At 34.4% G+C, this 19,023-nt stretch overlaps 4 protein-coding genes across 5 annotated transcripts; 1 reads left to right on the top strand and 3 right to left on the bottom strand.

Moving 5' to 3' along the window:
* Nucleotides 1-80: 80 nt before the first annotated feature.
* Nucleotides 81-808, bottom strand: LOC141827466 (uncharacterized). The gene has a single exon (XM_074714717.1). It carries the CDS (start codon nucleotides 722-724, stop codon nucleotides 341-343), a length of 384 nt encoding a protein of 127 aa, XP_074570818.1. The 5' UTR covers nucleotides 725-808; the 3' UTR covers nucleotides 81-340.
* On the top strand, nucleotides 670-18,901 carry LOC141826359 (synaptotagmin-2-like). 2 transcript variants are annotated; one of them, XM_074713600.1, is made up of 14 exons: nucleotides 670-707; nucleotides 1,725-1,827; nucleotides 9,395-9,548; nucleotides 13,046-13,144; nucleotides 13,254-13,304; nucleotides 13,380-13,503; nucleotides 13,925-14,043; nucleotides 14,156-14,257; nucleotides 14,358-14,432; nucleotides 15,047-15,123; nucleotides 15,225-15,471; nucleotides 15,582-15,932; nucleotides 16,031-16,159; nucleotides 18,371-18,901. In XM_074713600.1, exons 3-14 carry the CDS (start codon nucleotides 9,435-9,437, stop codon nucleotides 18,497-18,499), a joined length of 1,617 nt encoding a protein of 538 aa, XP_074569701.1. In that variant the 5' UTR covers nucleotides 670-707; nucleotides 1,725-1,827; nucleotides 9,395-9,434; the 3' UTR covers nucleotides 18,500-18,901. The 2 variants fall into 2 exon arrangements, with proteins under 2 accessions (XP_074569701.1, XP_074569702.1); XM_074713601.1 differs by lacking the exons at nucleotides 670-707; nucleotides 1,725-1,827 and adding an exon at nucleotides 9,192-9,251.
* LOC141827023 (transcription factor TDR-like) lies at nucleotides 1,814-2,728 on the bottom strand. The gene is given in 4 exon segments (XM_074714308.1): nucleotides 1,814-1,964; nucleotides 2,045-2,221; nucleotides 2,289-2,492; nucleotides 2,576-2,728. Coding segments are annotated over 4 exon segments (603 nt in total). The 3' UTR covers nucleotides 1,814-1,895.
* LOC141828153 (basic leucine zipper 19-like) lies at nucleotides 4,469-7,447 on the bottom strand. Its single transcript, XM_074715525.1, has 3 exons — nucleotides 7,199-7,447; nucleotides 6,080-6,900; nucleotides 4,469-4,942 (listed from the first exon to the last, which is right to left on the bottom strand). The coding sequence occupies exons 2-3, from the start codon at nucleotides 6,870-6,872 to the stop codon at nucleotides 4,914-4,916; spliced, it is 822 nt and encodes a 273-aa protein (XP_074571626.1). The 5' UTR covers nucleotides 6,873-6,900; nucleotides 7,199-7,447; the 3' UTR covers nucleotides 4,469-4,913.
* Nucleotides 18,902-19,023: the final 122 nt, after the last annotated feature.

Raw genomic sequence — 19,023 nt, forward strand, 5'->3', positions numbered from 1 at the left:
AAAACTTAAACAATAAACATTCAAATGGTTTTGTTTTTTTTTCATTTGCAAAAAGTTGAGAGATGAGCTTTGTTGCAGTAATTGTTTGTGTGATTTGGTAGTATTTGCATACTTGCATCAGTAGCACAACGATCAGCAGATTAAGCTTGAACAAGTATTAGATTGCTTTATGTTTCTAGTTACAACAGCAATTAAGCAAAAGATAGGGCAATTATTTTGCCCCTAAAGTCACAAACCCTATCTGATGTAGGTAACCAATTTGTACAAAAGCCATATCGACATAGAACTCAACCTCCCTCGTTAGTTGTTGCTATTTTTAGTATTATTATTATTATTATTATTACGGGCGACGCGGACGCGGTTTCTCCTCTCCTCCACCGCCGCCGACGGGTCTCGTGGCGGCGTACAGGTCGGCCATCAGACGGTACCGCTTCGTCCTCTGCCACGGCCCCATCTCCTCCTCCTCCTCCCTCTCCTCCTCGTTTCCGACGAGGACGGCCTCGGGCGACAGCGGCGGCTGCATGTTGATGGACCGAGGAGAGGAGGAGGAGGCCGAGGAGGAGACGGAGGAGGCGGCCTCGGCGCTGCTCTCGCTGAGGTGCACCAGAAGCTCCGCCGCCGCCAGATCGGCCGCGGTGTAGAGATCTCCGAGGATCCGCGTGCGCACCTCCGCCGGGGGCGGCCGGAGCCGGAGCTGCGAACCGCCGGTTAGGGTTCTTCCCATCTCTCTTTCGTTTCGTTGGCTCTCTCCTCTCTCGCGCGGTGGCGTTGCCTGGCTTTTGCTACGCTTTCTTTTCGTGCGGGCGTAGTTTTTTTTTTTTTTTTCTTAAGAAATTTTATTGCGCCCCTCAATTTTAATCGCAATTTTCTATTTAAGAAAATATCATCGAGGTCACGATAGGGCGCTTCTTGAATTTACTTACGTGCAACACGTGGAATTGGATTGTTTAATTGGCTTTTAAAATTCAGATAATTACTTATTTTATATATTTATATATATAATGGAAGGGCGAAATGGATTTGGAAACGCTACAATAAATTAATGTTTTTTAATTATAGGACGTGAGTGATAATTATATGTTTTTTTTATCAAATGGTTGATGATTTTTCTTCCCTTCGACCAATAAATTAGTGATGCCTATAAATGATTTTTACTTTTTAGGATTAAGTCCATATTTGATTACAAAACAAAGCCTTTTTGGCTATATTTGGAAATTAATTCTTTTTCTAGATGACTTGTCCCGGAATATAGTGAACATGTCTATCTTTTCTCATTGGAAAGAAATTGCTATATCGGTTTACTCTTTGAGGCAAATGTGCATTTCCACAAATTTAAGAATGGCTTTTAATATATTTTAGCCCATTAGACTTTTATTATTTCCGAAATGCACCTTGTAGTTTAATATTATAGTTGACTCCTTGATAGACTTGTATTCCCTTGTCTTAATAGAGAAGGGAGGATTATTTTGACAAAGTGCAAGGAGTAAAGTAATATTTTATCTCCTTATAGATGGTTGTGAGACTGATCATGTAAAACCGTTGAGATGACAAATTTCACCTTTTGTTGTAAAGAAGTAAAGTAATATTAGTGGCACTACATGAACATTTTGAAAAAGCAGCAAATTGAAGAACATGTTTCTTTCTTGGCTTTCTTGTTAGTACTTGAGCAATTGGAGAATGATTTGCTTAGCTTTATTCACCCGATAAATTATCCTATTTTGCAGGTGGGAATTATGCCTATGAACAAAGTTTCAGAAGAAAAATTTTCAAATCTGTGCTACTCCCAGTCCCAGGCCAAGAAATCTTCTTACAGAAAACCATGCAAAGGTAACTCTCATTTCGCCATTTTAGCCATCTAACAAGTTGCATTATAAGGATTAAAACAAAGCTTAAGCTCAATATCTTGTCATCTGAATTAGTAAATTCTTCACTTGATCTGCTTGCACCACTAGATCATCCCTCCTCTGTGATCATTAGATTCTGCATCAATCTTAGCAGTTAACATGAAACGATAGTGTTAAAAGTGTAGATATATATAACATACATGAACTCTGAAAACATTCAAGGCCAGGCTTCTAAAGGTTGTCAGAGTGGCATTGGTGACTTCGAGTCCTAATGCATTCATGGCCGCCATTAACCTCACGAATCCTCCTTCCTTGTGCTCCCACAGCACCATGACCAACAGTTCATCCTCCATCAATTGTTTCACTTCCACTTGTGGCTGATCAGTAAATCAACACAGCTTGTTATAAAAAGATTCAATGCACTTGTTTTCTTTAAACACTGACCTCCATCTATTGGTTCCCCTCTTCGTCGTCGCTTAGTAGCTTAGAGTTGTCCATAAATTGGTGTGTTAGCTGATGATTAGGCATCGAGGCTTCCAGTTCGGATTTGGCATTGTCTTCCTCTAGTTGGTCATGGAGATCCTTGGCTTGTTGCTGTAACTCCTTCACGTACTCGATGGCATCTCCTAAGATTGAAGCTTTATCCATCTAGTACATAAAAAAAAGCACATCAGTTCACTGAACTCAGCAACATGAGATGTCTGTCACAAGGAGTACTGTATTTGCTCTGCCTTTGTTATCTTTGGAACTATGGCTCTAAGAGCAAGCAGACCATCGCGGATCTTCTCCTGCCTCTTCCTCTCGGCTACCAGGTTCTTAGCCTGGTGCCGCTTCGGAGGCCTGTGTTCATCGTCCCCTTCTCCACCACTTCCTGAGTCACCCATAGGCGGTAAGTGATGATGGAAAGTGTTCAAAAGGGTTGCCTTTGCAATCCTAAGAGAGTGGTATTAATGGTGGTGCTAGAATTCGAACTCCTTGTTCCACAATTGTTGTCAATCAATTTGCTCAACTGTGGTTGGAATCTGAAATCATAACACTAGACGGTATCAGAAATAGCATCCATGGTTTCAAAATATGAAAAGTAAGGGAGAGGATTTCCATACCATTGTCGATATAGCAAGCTTCCTTGTGCTCGATAATTTTCTTTGAATCGTTCCGAAGACAAATTATTTGAAGAGAAGTAATAAGAAATGGGAGAATCAACTGATGATAGCCATGGATAACTGAAAGGCCACAATATAAGTTTGCATTGTGGTTCGCTGAAAATGTTCAGGAAAAAGCAGGCTCATGGTGATCTGATGATTGTGAGGGAATCAATTTGATTCTGTGCCGCTTTTGAGGTCGTTGAGGGATTAGGTGAGCAGCAATGCAAGGGTGTGGGGGGACTGTCTGTGTTTTCTTTTCTCATGCAAAGGAATCTCAATGTCTTCTCTGTGTTTCTTTTCTCATGCAAAGGATCTCACTGTGTTTTTATAATAAATTTAGTGTCCGATTTAATAAAAAATTATTTATATTTATTTAATATATATATAATTAATTAAATAAATAAATTTAAATAATTTATTAAATTAAATAAATAAATTTAAATATATTTAATTTGTTAATATTTATGAATAATGATCATGAATTATATTCATCAATAAAATTATTATCAACATATTAAATAATAAAAATTTAAAATAAATAAAATTATATTATCAAATTCAATAATCAACAAATCAAATTTAAAATATAAAAATTTTAAATAATCAAATAAATTTCAATTAAAAATTTGATAACATCTAAATAAATCATCAAACTCATGTTTATAAAAAAAATCAAATCAAATTTAAATAATCATTTCAACTAGCTTGATTCATTTTAGATTTAACTCACTTGATTTGAATACCTTATCAAACAAATTTAAACACTATAAATATTAACTTATTCAACTCGTTTACTACTTGAATTTTGATTTATTTGTTTCATAAATAGGACTCTAAATGAAATCAACAAATTTAATATTCAATTCAACGAAGATCATTTATATTATTCAATTGTATATATATAAACTTAAATAATAATGAACGAACTACAGTAGTCATGAATAATTTATAAAATAACTTATATAAAATTTAACAGTATATGTAAAAAAATAGTCATGAATAATTTTATAATTTTTTAACAATTTTTTTTCTAAATCTAACCCATATGTTAATTTCATGAATAAATAACAATTTAATATAAATTGTAAAAATAATAACATTAACAATTGAACTCGATTAAAAACTTAAATAATGTTCATAAAAATATTCACATTGTTCAGAAACAAACTTGAGTTCCCCTTGAACTTGAACTTGATAAGATTTTTAATAAATAAATTTAACCAAACTCAATAAATAAATTATCAAGTTTAAACACAAGAAAATTTAATTTGGCGCCTCTAGAAATCACGACAGATAAAAGGTAGTTCGTCAAATTTTGTAAATGATAAAACTTTTTGGCCGAAAGCGTATGACTTCTCCGAATAAACAAATGAATGAGAGAGATAGGACAAAATGGACGTGGTTGAAGCAGCAATCAAAGAAACAGTGATCCGGTTCGAGTGCAAAAAGAGTTTCTCACAGCTTATTCGATCGAAATCATAAAAGCTCAGGAAAGAAGATTGAAATCATGATCCACAACAAAGTTGAGTACCTCAATATACACATACATATATGCAGTATTTTGAAATATATAATGCAATCAAAATTTATGGAGATAACAAAATCCCTACATATATATTTTTTTAATCTTGATTCTGCTACGAGCATTTGATCCTACTTAAGACAACATCCAAACAGAGGGAAACTTACTATAGGCTATCAGCTAATTTGAAGGCAGATAGTTTGCTATGCAACTTCATCCACAATGCTCGATCGCTGGATTTCTACTTTCTACACCTTAATTTAGTCTTAAAGCAACCAACTGAAGAACAAACTAGAAAAGGATTGTCTGCTGAAACAGACAGGCAATGGATTGACTATCAGATAGTTCAAAGATCAGCAATGTGCTTGCTCGTTGAGTTCAATTTGAGAAACGGAGTACAGTTTATAAATCCTTCTTTGCAGCACGAGCACCTAACGAAAATTAGGAATAGTTAGACATCATGGGCACGAGTTCCTTTCATTTTGCTCACTATGTCGGATGAAATTAAGTTGTCAACCAAATCATCATGGAGAAAAAGCAAGTAACCAACTGTAACAGCGAAGTAAAAGAAGAAAGACGAAGAATGGACCGAAATACATCAGGCTCAGCACGGTTAACAAGTCATAGTTCAACATGAGAATAGTGATTTTTTAGGTTATTACCTATACCTTAAAATGGCATATGAATTTTCTCTCATATTAAAAACAAGTATATTATTAAACAACTATAAGCTTTTAGAATCCAGTGTTCAACTATTCCTGTTTGCAACTGTAAAATATCGATTTCATTTCATGCTAAGGTTGTAATCTGATCAATAACTTACCAAAACCTGTTGCCTCTAACATGAATTAACAATGATATTGCAATGTCTTTTAGATGTTCATTTCTGGACATAAATAGCTAGAGAATAAATCATCGGCATAGACTAGTGACAAAAGAAACATAAAATTCAAGCAATGATCTTGACTGTAGTGCAAATATATTCAATATGTGCAACCATGCCTCTGTTGGGTCTTAAATATGGATATAAGTCTGGACATACCTATGGGTGGTAAGAGAATAAAACTTTAATAATGCCTAGAGATAGCAGGATTCGAAATGGAAATGGCTACCACTGAAACATTTGCGCAGCACTAATAGTTAAATAAGAAAACAAACTTTGGCGTGTATTAACTAGAATACACTACTTAAAACTGTGGAAGCCAATGAATTATGATGTATCCTGAACCAACTCATATAAGAAACACCTAGCACTTCACAAAATGTGTAACGCCTACTGAAATGCTTTCCAGAATACGCCTGAAGTGCACAGGCAAGTGAATTAAATTTGGTGAGACCACAAGAATCCACAATGTTAAATATTGCACATCATACAGAAGAGTGCAAATTCATAACCTAAAAAGGCGGCCTAAAGATGTTAATTTGGACATGCAAAAGCTAGTGGATATTTTCTATAAGTGGATCTTCTTTATGTAGCTAAAGATAACTAATTTGACAAAGAACACTTCAAAAACTAAGTAAAAAATAATGGGCAGAGAGAAAAAAGGTTATGTGAAACAAAATCAGACCTTCAATTTTTGTGACTTTAGCTGAGCAATCAGCAGGTTTTGCAACTCCATTTCCACATCCAAAAGATCTAGCAGTAGGAGTCCCGATGCAATGCAAATTGCCAATCTCACAGACCCTGAGATCTTGACTGCTATAAGAACCATTTTCTCCAAAAGTCTTCCCTTGCATATCTGGATAGAGGCAAGACACTTGATCATCGCAACGGAAGCCACATGAGTTTAGAACCTGAGCATCGGCTAGCATGTTTGATTGGGCCACATTATAAGTAAAATCCCCGCTCGCTTTCATCGGCTTCTGATAAGGAAAACATCCAATCTCTCCATCTATGCGCCCCCTTAGATCTACAAGCAAACATCTGAGCCTTGTAACCTCAGCTTCAAGAGCAGCTTGATTTTGAAGCCTCTTCATGAGTTGCTGGTTAATAGCTCTAAGTTGAGCAACCTCTTCCTCCAGGGATGCTGCATGCGCCTTCTTCTTCTCCCTGTACTTCCGAACAGCCTCTCTGTTACCACAAGATCTTTTCTTTGATGAAGAGCCCTTCTCCACTGACTCAGCAGTCTCATCGGGAGAAGCTGAGACAATTTTGGTGTGAGCATGGAAACAAGTATGGGTGTGTGAGAGGTCCGGCCCAGGCGGGTTGCAAGTGTGAGTGTGGGTGCATGTTTGCTGCTGGCTATCATTGAAGATGTTTTCAAAAAAGCTATCCATGGAGCAGTTGCTAGGAAGATCTTCACCAGCATTCGGCCCAGAGAAGACCTCGGGATTAGAGAAATCGAGGTCCCCTTCGTCCATAATCACAAACGCGCGCAATATAGTCTACCTAAATAAGCAGAAAGATCGTAAGATAGTTCAGTGACTTAATCTTGACGAATGTTACCTTCAAGGATCCAAAAAAGTTCAAAATTCCGGAAACAAACAAGAAGACTTCGATAAATAGTGTGAGCGTGGGAAACATTATCAAATGTAAGGATCAAGCATGATGCATTCGATAAATAGTTCTATCAATCACAAAACATATCGACTGTGAGATCGATAAGGCGAGAAAAGAACAGGCAACGTTGAACAGAGAACAAAAGAAAAGAACAAAGAATTGAACGACTAGGAACCCAGAGAAGTACCTCAAAATTAGGGACGGTGTTCAGAAGACGATCCGATCGCCACGGCAGAAGAACAGCGCCTGTGCTGCATCTGGGCGCGCTCCCTTCAAAAACTCAGATCATGCAAAGCAAGGCGAGATTTTGGAAGGGGGCAACTGGAATTTAACAAGATCCAGACGGGAATCGATCAAAACCCTAGAGAAATAGATGCAAAACAGGAAACTTCGGCGAAATCACACAGGAGAAAATTATGAGACACAAGCGGAGAGTTGTGGCTGTAGTGAGAGAGAGAAAAAATCCCACAATTTGTTTTTTAAATTGAAAATAAATACTGTGAGAGAGGTAGCTTTAGCTCGACCAATAAGTCATTGACCCGTTCCATCTGTGAAAAGAGCGATATCCAACATACGATTCAGATCAGACGGTACATGATTCATCCCATCATTACCGGTTCATCTAAACCGGTGAGGCTGTAAATTGGATTGGCCGCTCGATTTATTGCCGGTTCAGCTCAATTGGCATATTAGACATGCTAACTCTTCACTATTGAAATGGCATATTAGACATTTACTATTGTAGTTGATCACGATGCAAGAGAGTATTGCTCAATTTCGTTAGGATTCGAACTCTGTCCTCTTTTACAACTCTGCTGTGTCGTAACCAACTCAGCTATGCCCCAAATGCTACAGTAACTTCATTCACTTTATGTCGTTAGAGTGCTCGGAGAGGCAATGATAACTTATATCTCTATAACATCTTTTATATGTTTGATTTAGATTATCATATATAATCCACCAAGTAATCACTTAATTAAAATTGTAAAAAATAAAACATAATTTATATTATTTAATTCAAATCTAGATAATATTATAATTTAATTTAACATTTACAGTATTTCTTTTAGTTCAATTTGATAATTATTTTTTTAAATTAATAATAATAATAATAATAAGTTGATAATATATATAATAAATAAATAAAATTGATTTATAATTTTTAAAATTTAAAATAAATTTATATATATTAATAAGATAATTAATTATGATTTAAATAAGTCTATTTAAATTATCCTATTAAGTTACAATTAATTGAATCAATTAATTAAAATTAAATTTTAAAAATTAAAAGTTGATTATAATTCATTATGCCATCTTTTATTGTATCGTCCACTTATCGTTATCGTTATCATTGCCTACTCACATGCTCATGCACATTGTCACCTTTGCTCGTTGTCATCGCTTACTCGTGTTGAAGATAATGAAGGAGTGGAACTTGAAACTTGAAAATTTTTTTGTTATGCTTAAATATTTTTTTAATTTTATAGTGATATCATAAATTTTATATAATATTTATTTTGCCATTGCATTATAATCCAGAGGCAATATTGTGCATAGCAAAATACTTAAAGAAATAATAAAAAATAAATAAATGAATAAAAAGAAATATTTTTAAAATTAACTTCTAAATATGCATAAATTAAATTTTAGATTTAATCGAGCGAAACAAAGAGGAAAGTCATTGCGTTTGAAATTAGTTGAGTGAAATATGAACATCTAAATTATAAAAAGAAAAAACTTTGGAGATAAAGCACTATAATAACTTTGTTATAGGCTGTCGTTGACAATAAGATATAGAATAAGTATCGAGGTTAGTTTCTCGATTTACCTCTTCATAGATGATCGTAAGATCCTGTTTAAAGTGACAGATTCAATTTTTTTTTTTTTTTTCAGAAAAGTATCGAGGCTAGTTTCCTTTTTTGTCGTAGTTTCCCAAAAAGTCTGTGGCATTAAAATAGAAAAAAGGGCAAGTTTGAACTCTAACTTAGCAACGTTTGAACGCATATATCGCTCCGTTGGAGATCCGTGATATTAATGAATAGCGGCGACACGCTTGATGTCGGCCGACCCGTCACAAACCGCGGCTTGATCTACGGGTCCACTCGTCGCTGACATTGACTCGCTTCCATTTCTAAATCATTTCCCTTTCCGACGATTCTTCTTCTACTCTGCGGGATGCCGATGGGACGGCAGATTTGGATGCTTTGGATGTGTTCGTGAAACGTGGATTTTGTCTTGTACTTCTTCTTTCTTTTTATCCTTTTTCATGGCGGAATTAACTAGACGAAAATTGTTTTTTTTTTGCTTCTGTGCTCAATGCTCATGGTTGTCAACTTTCCTGTTTTTTTTTTTTTGTTTTTTGTTTTATCTTGATGCGAAGGAGTTGAAGTTGTGCGCAGCGGTGAGCGGTGTGGTGGAAGATGGGATTTTTTAGCATGGTGTTGAGCTTCTTCGGGTTTGGAGTGGGGCTGACTGTGGGGATCGTTGCCGGATACTACCTCTTCGTCTACGTCCAGTCCTCTGATGTCGATCAGGTAGGCGCTGCTTTATGAGCTTATATCTAAAGTTGGTTCATTTCGTTGGCCTACGCTTTAGATCTGTTCTTACTGTGACGTGCATTTGAGTAGGAGTGATTTGCTTTGAACTTTGTTTTGTGCCGTCACGGTCTTGAGAATTTAGAATGTAAGATGAGGCTTCGTGATCCGATGATTCATCTGAAATCTGTTGGACAGACGCTACTTTTTATAAGGGGGAACTGAGTCATATGGCAATACAAGAAGTTTCTGAAATTACGAAAATATCGATTTTGGATGAATTTGACATGGTTCTTTATTGATCAGGAGCAGATTTCTGGAAATCATAGTCCTAAGACGATAGTTTTGTTAAATCTTGTTCAAAAGACAACTGTTGCTTAATTATCATATGTTCTTGGCGAAAAATGCAGATCCAGGTAGGTTCCAATTAGTCCGATCTAGGTTAAGGTGGTAGTGACGATGTTAGGCTATAAAATTGACACAGAATACTTTCACAAATAGTTTAATTTCAAATAGTACTTTTATATCTTTAATTGTTTATCATGTAGTTTGATGTATTATTTTGAGTACTTATATATTCATTTCTCATTATAACATCAAATATCTATGTTAATTTTGTTGTTGTATAGAATCATGCTATTTTTCATAATTTAACTCTATTTATTTTTACTTGTTATTTTAGAATGACACACATATTGTTATGTTTATTGCAGATATCCATGTTAATTTTGTTGTCAATTGGGATTATGGTAGTTTTCATAATTCTTCTCTATTTCCTGTCACTCGAATTATTTTAGAATCTTAGTATTATGTTTATTGCTTGAGTACTTATATATATTTATTTCATATTATAATATCAGATATCTACGTTAATTTTGTTGTCATACAACATTAAGCTACTTTTCATAATTTCCCTTTATTTCTTTTTTACTCAATTATTTTAGAGTAACATTTGTAGTATTATGTTTACTGCTGATAGATTTATTTACATACTGATAAATGTCCTTATGTTATGCTCTCTTGATATCTAATTTATGTCACACTATTTATATATTGGATTTTAAAAGATATATTCTATGCATTTCAATATTTACATCATAATATTTTTTACATTTAAATTTTGATATTATTTTTAAAAGCAAAAGTTTACTAAATTTTAGTGGGTTGTTGATTGATATTAAACTCTGAGGCTTGCATCAATTTTATCCTCTACTTTGATTTATATCATTTTTATGCTAAAATGTTTTTATCATCAAGGTTGAAAATATATTTTCATGCTTGGCTTTTGGTCATATCTTAAATGGAATGGGTTTGGTACCGTATCTTGTTGACACAAATGGTTTTGGCCCGTTATCCCTTTCACTTATTTTATTTAATTTGAAAAATTAGAGTATATCTTTAGATAATAATTAAATTAAAATTTTGTAATATTATATTGTACTAACTGCTAACACTATGTGCTTTGGCATGTTTTGAAGTGTACCAAAGTGAATCCAGATAAGTTTTACTCCTTTGCCCTCCTTTCACATAACTTTTTTTAATTCTAAAATTAAAATTGTTGTAATTATAAGTAAAATTTGATTGTACTATATAGTGTCGGCATGCTTTGTCATCCATTAAAGTATATGAGGTGAACTCACACGAGTTTTACACCTTTAATCTCCTTCATTTACTTCTATTTGTTAATAGATAATACCTAGGGAGGATCATATATTGTATACCAGTAACCTTTCAAGATCAAAAGAGTAAAAGAAATGGTGGGGCTCTACTTCGGAAACTAGTTTAGTGAATGTTGGAGCTCATTTTCTTTGAATAGGTTTTGTGCCCTTTGTCATGTGCCACACATTTGGGGTGGGAATCCTTTGGTGTGCATAAAAGTTGTTTACCTGGATCCTTTTTCATTTTTCAGTTTTAGAGTGAATCCTTTCTTCTGCACATAAGGCATCTACTTGGACCTTTTTCCATTTTGAAGGATATCCAAATTTTAAAATAAGTTATAGTAGTTTTTGAGAAAAGCATCAATGATATAAAATCAAAAAAAGTCACTTGGTTGGTCTCAATTGCATAAGTGAAAAAGCGTTTATGAGCTATGTCAAAGTTACTTTCCTTGACTCACTTTGCCATCTAACCTAATCAAGCAAATGAACGCTTGAATGTTGGAGAGATGATGCACCTGATGTTTTGTGCATAAAATTAGCAATTAGATAGTCAAAAGATGAAATTATGACAAATACGCATATCAAACGAGGGCGAGGTAGACCAAAAAAGACTTGGTTAGCAACAATAAAACAAGATAAAATTTATTTAAATATAAATGATGATATAATAGGAGATAGAGCTCAATGGCGTAAAAGGATCCATATAGCCGACCCCACTTAGTAGGATAAGGCTTGGTTGTTGTTGTTGTTGTTGTTGTTGTTATAGTCAAAAGAATTGAAATTTTGAAAAAATATGTTACAAAAATATAACATACACTAAAAAGCAATAGTCACAATATCGTTAGTTAAAATTTTTTAAATTCATATTGTCATGCTTTGATGTATGTCGAAGTGTGTAAGGTAAATACTCCCCTTGATGAGATTGTGGGTAAATACTTATGTTTTTTATTAAGAAATAGCTAAAGATACACTAAGCAACAATGTACAATCACAAAATCCCAAATTTTTCCTACGAATTTTCATTTAATTACTAGTTGAAATTATGGTGATGAATAAAGAATCAGATTTATAATCCTTGACTAGAGTGAGTTAGGTCTTGCTTTATGTAGTAAATGCTCCTTGGTCTAAAATAGTGTAAATTGCTAAATCCATCATGAAGTTTACATGTTTTAACAAATCTATCACAAACTTTCTAAAATTGTAAATCTGTCACCCCATTTGATTTTTGTTAAGTTGGCATCAAGTATTGATATGACACCATGTCTAGTTAGCAATTTTGCCAACTCAAATACCGTGTCATCACATAAATCCAACCAATTAATTATTATTTTAAAAAATGTAAACTCTAAATTTAAAAAGAAAAACCTTCGGATTCACTTCTGATGCCACCCCAACTCCTATTTATTTTTTAATTGGATTGAAATATGTGGTAACATGACATTTGAGTTGACAAAATTCTGACTAAGTTTGATGTCACATTATCATTTAATGGTACCTTAACAAAAATCAAGTAGGGTGATAGATTTGTTAAGTTCGTGATAGACTTAATAATTTGCTCACGTAAAATAACTATATTTTGTAGATCCTGCAGGGCTAATGTATGCCATGATATAGGAGAACTATCAAGCAGATGGCTAAGGCCTTGGGCGAGTGCAAAATGGCCACTTTGCATGTCTAATTGGTCTATGCAGCTTATTTTCAAAGACAATGGATTTTTGTTGCTTTGTGAAAGTTTCTGCTTCAATTTCATATTTGGCACTGTTCTTTATCATATGAATCTAGTGTGGGAATTAATATGTAATGGTTTATGTTTGACCTATTTTGCATTTACTTGTTCAGGATCCTAAGATTCGTCCACTTGTTGAACATGAAACACAATCACTGGAACGTATATTTCCTGAAATTCCTCTATGGGTAAAGAGTCCAGACTATGAACGGGTATGTGGACCTGCCTATTATTAATAGGCACTTGACGAAGTTGCTTGAATTACTGTAAAAAACTATCAATCTATTCTTAGTTAACACTTTTTCTTTTTTTTTTTTGAAGATTGATTGGTTGAATAAATTTCTGGCACTAATGTGGCCATACCTTGATAAGGTATGTTTTGATTTTAAGCTTTCTATATGTCATGGTTTCCACTATCTCATATTGATGCCTTCTATCCTTTACAAGGCTATCTGCAAGACTGCTAAGCAAATTGCAGATCCTATTATTGCAGAGAATACTACAAAGTACAATATTGATTCTGTTGAATTTGAAAAATTCACTCTTGGTTCACTACCACCAACTTTTCAAGGTTAGCATTTTTGTTATTCTTATCTATGGTACTTCACGAATATCTATGCATTGGTGAATTTTTTTTGTTTACCTTTTCCAATCAAATTACTTGGCTTTTTATAAGAAAGATACATTTACCATTTAATTTTCAGTTCCACTTGAACTTTTTTGCACTTTTAAACAAAAACTGACACTGTTTGTATTAGATAAAATCACTAGCCCAACATTTCTAAAAGGAAGTCCAATTTACTTCTTGAGCTGTTAGTCTATTCCTCCAATATCTTACTTGTCTGAGAATTAATATTTTTATGAAAATCAGACCAAGTTTTTTTTTTTTTGTTGAGTATTTTGTTTTGGTTTCATTCTGGACTTCAAGTTCCAATTTTAGTTTCATGCTTTTGCTTATTTTCTGATAACATCTGAGTGTCAACTTCTGCCAGGAATGAAGGTTTACAGTACAGATGAGAAGGAACTTATTATGGAACCATCACTTAAATGGGCTGGGAATCCCAATGTAACCATTGTTGCCAAAGCCTATGGATTAAAATTGTCTATACAGGTCATTCACATATTCTCTCTCATCGTATATTTTCATTTCATTGCTAGTATGGTATTCAGCCAGTTTGTATTTGGAGACAGAAGGTTACATACTTGCATGTTGAGATTTTCAGGTTGTAGATTTACAAATCTTTGCTTCTCCGCGAATTACTTTAAAACCATTGGTCCCTAGCTTCCCTTGTTTTGCAAATATATTTGTGTCCCTCATGGAGAAGGTTAGTGAAATAGAACTTACTCTTTCACATTGAATCTTCATTAGTAAGCTATGCACATTGTATGCAGCCACTCAATGTATTTTGTTGTTTGATCAAACAGCCACATGTTGACTTTGGATTAAAACTTGTGGGGGTTGATCTTATGGCAGTTCCTGGTCTTTACAGATTCGTTCAGGTGGTTATTTTCCCCCATTTAATTGAATAATATGTTACTATTGTTGAGTATCTTTATGTATCATGCAGTATTGTCATTTATGTTAGTTTAATTATTGAGGAACTTGAAATATTAATAAAATATCCTCACTACTCTATTTGCTACATAAGAGAAGAGTCGACATTAGTGAGTTGAGTTTTTTCGTAGATGTTCACAAAGAATTTTTATTGCATATGTATGAATTCCTTTACTGAGATTTCAGTGATAGAGTAATTTGGGGAAGAGGCTCTGATACAATGATAAGATTTCTACAAAGAATTTTTATTGCATATGTATGAATTCCTTTACTGAGATTTCAGTGATAGAGTAATTTGAGGAAGAGGCTCTGGTCCAATGATCTGTTTTTCTTGAAATTCACAATCACATTTTTATTCTATTTGGATGGACTGCCAAGAGTGCCTAGTATCTGTTAGCTATCTAGTTAAAAGAAAAAAAATTTGACTTAGGAATTGTTTGAGGCCGTATAATCATCGACCGGTACTGAATTATGTACAAAAATCTGAGCCAACTTGTGTGCTTTCTATGATTTCCAGTTTTCCTTTTTTTGTTATTAACTTATGTTACCTTGTGTGCAGGAGACCATAAAGAAACAAGTCGCAAATATGTATCTGTGGCCTAGATGCCTACAAGTGCCCATACTTGATGCTTCAAAGTAATTTTCATGTCAATATATGACATTTTACAAGTGTCAATTTTAACAGTTTGAAGATGAGACACTGACAACTAAGCCAATGAAACTATGTAATGTTGCAGAGCCTCAAATAAACCTGTCGGAATGCTGCATGTGAAGATTGTCAGTGCACATAAACTAAGAAAGAAAGATTTATTTGGAAAATCAGATCCGTATGTGAAACTCAAGCTTTCAGACGATAAGCTTCCGTCAAAGAAGACAACTATCAAGAAGAGCAACTTAAATCCTGAGTGGAATGAAGAATTCAACTTTGTTATAAGAGACCTGGAAAATCAACAATTGAACCTTAATGTTTATGACTGGGAACAAGTATGAATTTCCTGATACATGTATTTCTTTCCTTTCTTCACACCATTATTTGTTTCTTTAGTGTTTTACCTTATTGAAATTAGTTTTGTTTCTGCACATTCTTTATGTAGGTGGGGAAACATGAAAAAATGGGCATGAATGTTATTCGGTTGAATGAACTTAATCCTGATGAGCCAAAAATTTTAACACTCGACTTGGTGAAGAGTCTTGATAGTATTGATGTTCAGAATGACAAATTTCGTGGGCAGATTGTTGTGGAAGCAACATACAAGCCTTTTAAGGAAGATAAATTGTTAAAGGCTGATAGTGAGGAGGCTAATGTAGTACAAGCTCCTGATAGTACTCCTTCAGGTGGTGGTGTGCTTGTTGTTACCATTCATGAAGCTCAAGATCTTGAGGGAAAGCACCATACAAACCCCTATGTGCGTCTTACCTTTAGAGGAGAGGAGAAGAAAACTAAGGTATTTTGTGAACCAGATGCCTACAGTCTCAATTACAATTTAAGTTGTTTCTGAAAATTGTTATTCAACTGCTGAGATTAATATCAAGTTTAATGCAGCATATCAAGAAAAACAGAGATCCAAGATGGGAAGAAGTACACCAATTTGTATGTGAGGAGCCTCCTAGCAATGAGAAAATACAAGTGGACGTACATAGTAAGGCACCAAGTATTGGTATACACTCCAAGGTACTGCTTTTACATCTCAGTTTTACATTATTTTTATATATAAGCAACTTAGCAAGATTAGTTCACTTACTGAATATACATACCACTATATCCTACTACATTTTGGGTAAATATAAATTGCCCAAATGATTTGGTCATGAATGGAGCAAGATAATGGAAACGTTTGGAATGTACACAACAAATGTTATCTTTACAAATATGTTTAGCTAGACGTGATTTTCAACATAATGTCTTTTATCAACAAAGATGAGATGATAATTTTCATGATTGACTTAAGCACAATAATCAATATGCAATATAAAGGCACTTAAGTTTTGCTTCTCATTTTTGCAATAAACATTTTAGCATTTAAGTAGGTCTTGTTAAACTGAACCTCATTGTAATATTTTAGGTACAAAAAAAAAATCCGAAAATGCAATTTTCATTGCTTGATATCAATTACATGATAGTGAGGGTATTACATATAGTCTAGTACATGAGATTTTAAACTGATCTGTTCAACTCAATCTCAATTTATTGGTCAATTCTGCTTTTAATGGATCATCTTCTAAAAAAATCCCCTTCAAACTCAATTTGGGGTAGAATGTTGACTAGGTTAGGGTTGGAGCTAAATTGTTGGACTTAATGGGTGCAAGTGACTTAGTGAACACCTTTAGAAGCAGAATATAATTGAATATTGCCCATGTGTAAATGTTGCCGAGTGATTGACGATTGTTATTTTGTGTCCTATTCTTGCATGAAATACATCAGGATATCCTATTTTTATGACATTTTCACCACCATAATAAAGTAGATTGTGAAGTAGAAGTGCCCATATCACGTTATAGCCACATGATGTTGGGCATAGTGTCGGCTAATGCATGGTATTCAACTTATGTGTTGTACCAATACAAGTTTTTTTACTTCTTACTTTTCTAAGATACTAGAGAATCACACATGACAATGCAAAATCCTACTGTTTTTTTCCATCTTATTAGCCCAATCAATGTCATTATATGCTCTTAAAGAGAGTAAAGAGAAACATAATAACACACAATTCATGCAGAGTACAACTTCATAAGGAGCTAACATGAAATAGCCGACCATATAGAATGATATATGTGATATGAAGTCTAGTGATGGAAGGATGGTGCATTCAGTTGTGTTCTATTCTGGTTTAGTCTCGGCTTCTTATCCAATGCGCATCTAATGTATCCAATATTAGCCTAGTAACCAAAAAATGGAGAAAAGGTGTCCTTCGTCTACACATTAGTTATAAAAATATTTTCATGCAAAAAAAAAAAGGGAATCTATATCATGTAGAGGGCTACCTAGGAAAAACAAACAACCCTACTAATTTCCCAACCAACTAGCTCATGATAGAGGGATGTATCTGGGATTCAATGGTTTTGTCCAATTTTGCATTAAATTCTAGTGGGGTTGAGGTAATTACATCTCCAGTTATCCTGGCACATCTTATTGTGTCTGATGCATATTAGATTTGTATAAGAACAATGACTGCACTCTCCAACAGATCTCTGTTGTCTCTCTTGTGATCCTCAATCACAAGGGTGTTTAATCATTCTATCAAAAATCTCAAAGCAAGGGCGATTAAAAAAATCAGTGCAAAATGATAAGTGGATAAATACAAGCACAGAAGAAAAAAGCGTGAGTTCAGAATACTCCATCTATTGGCAACTTGACTCCTCTAGGACTAGACATAGAATGCATGTGACTCAATGAGAGGTAGAAGGCTCCATTGATAGTACTTGTGATGAAATGAAAACACAGTTGGGCTTATACAGGTGTTTGAATCACTTGAAGGCTCAGGTCCTGGTCTTCAGTCTTTCCTTTTTGCTGTTGCCAACACTGAGGTCAAAATCGCCCTTCACTAAATGGTGGCGTCTATATGATATAGGTCATGATCTACGCTCTTCCTCTTTTCTCACAAGAAGAAAAACATGGTTCCCTATCTTAGACTACTTAAAGTGATCTTAGAACCATTCTAACTTCATATTAAAGAGAAGAATCTTCAAATAATCAATAAGATTTTACAGCCAATATCCCAATGAAGGATGAACTCATTATTGTGGCCTCTGCATTTTTTTCCCCTTAATTTGATTGCTTCTTTTCATTTATTTATTTTTTGTTTTGTCTTCCGTCTCAGTTCCATCCCTATCTCTAATCTATTTGTTCTCTCCAAGTATTTGAGATGCTCCTAATTTTGTTCAGGAAAACTTGGGGCATGTCATCATTAGCCTTGCAGATGTGGTACACAACAGGAGAACCAATGAAACATATCATCTAATTGACTCAAAAAATGGAAGAATTCAGATAGAAATGGAGTGGATAACTTCTTAGAGTTTCATCTATTGAGCTAATCCCTCCACTGATTTGCTATCAAAATTATGCGGGATGAGCAATGCAGTTGCGATATCAAGGTTGCTGGATACTGATGATTGAGACGGTGAGCCTTGTAGATATTTAATTGCTTCCTTTAATGGAGTTACATTCTTTTTGTGACTTCAGGAAACAAGTTTCATGTTGCAACAATAATCATGTTTTCACTTGTCATATCCGTCAGATAGCATTGTGTTTATGTTTTGTGGACCTGCACTGGTTTGATATGAAAATTATGCGGCGCGAGCGAATTTGTTAGTGTTAAGTGCACTGGAGCCTTGTAGACATTTGATTACTTTCTTCCTTCCAATAGAGTTACATTGTGTTTGTGGCTTGGGAAACAGAATTCATGTTGTAACAACAATCGTGTTAGATATTCAGCTGAATGGTTTGCCTGAATCTCTTGGAAGTTTCAATCGGATTTCTCATTTTTGTCCCCAAGTTCATTCCTCCTGCTTTGCATCTGTTCATGTTCATCTCTTCTA

The sequence above is a fragment of the Curcuma longa genome, chromosome 4 (genome assembly GCF_044706935.1).
Source record: "Curcuma longa cultivar G26 ecotype Majalengka, Jawa Barat chromosome 4, ITB_CL_G26_1.1, whole genome shotgun sequence".
NCBI lineage: Eukaryota > Viridiplantae > Streptophyta > Magnoliopsida > Zingiberales > Zingiberaceae > Curcuma > Curcuma longa.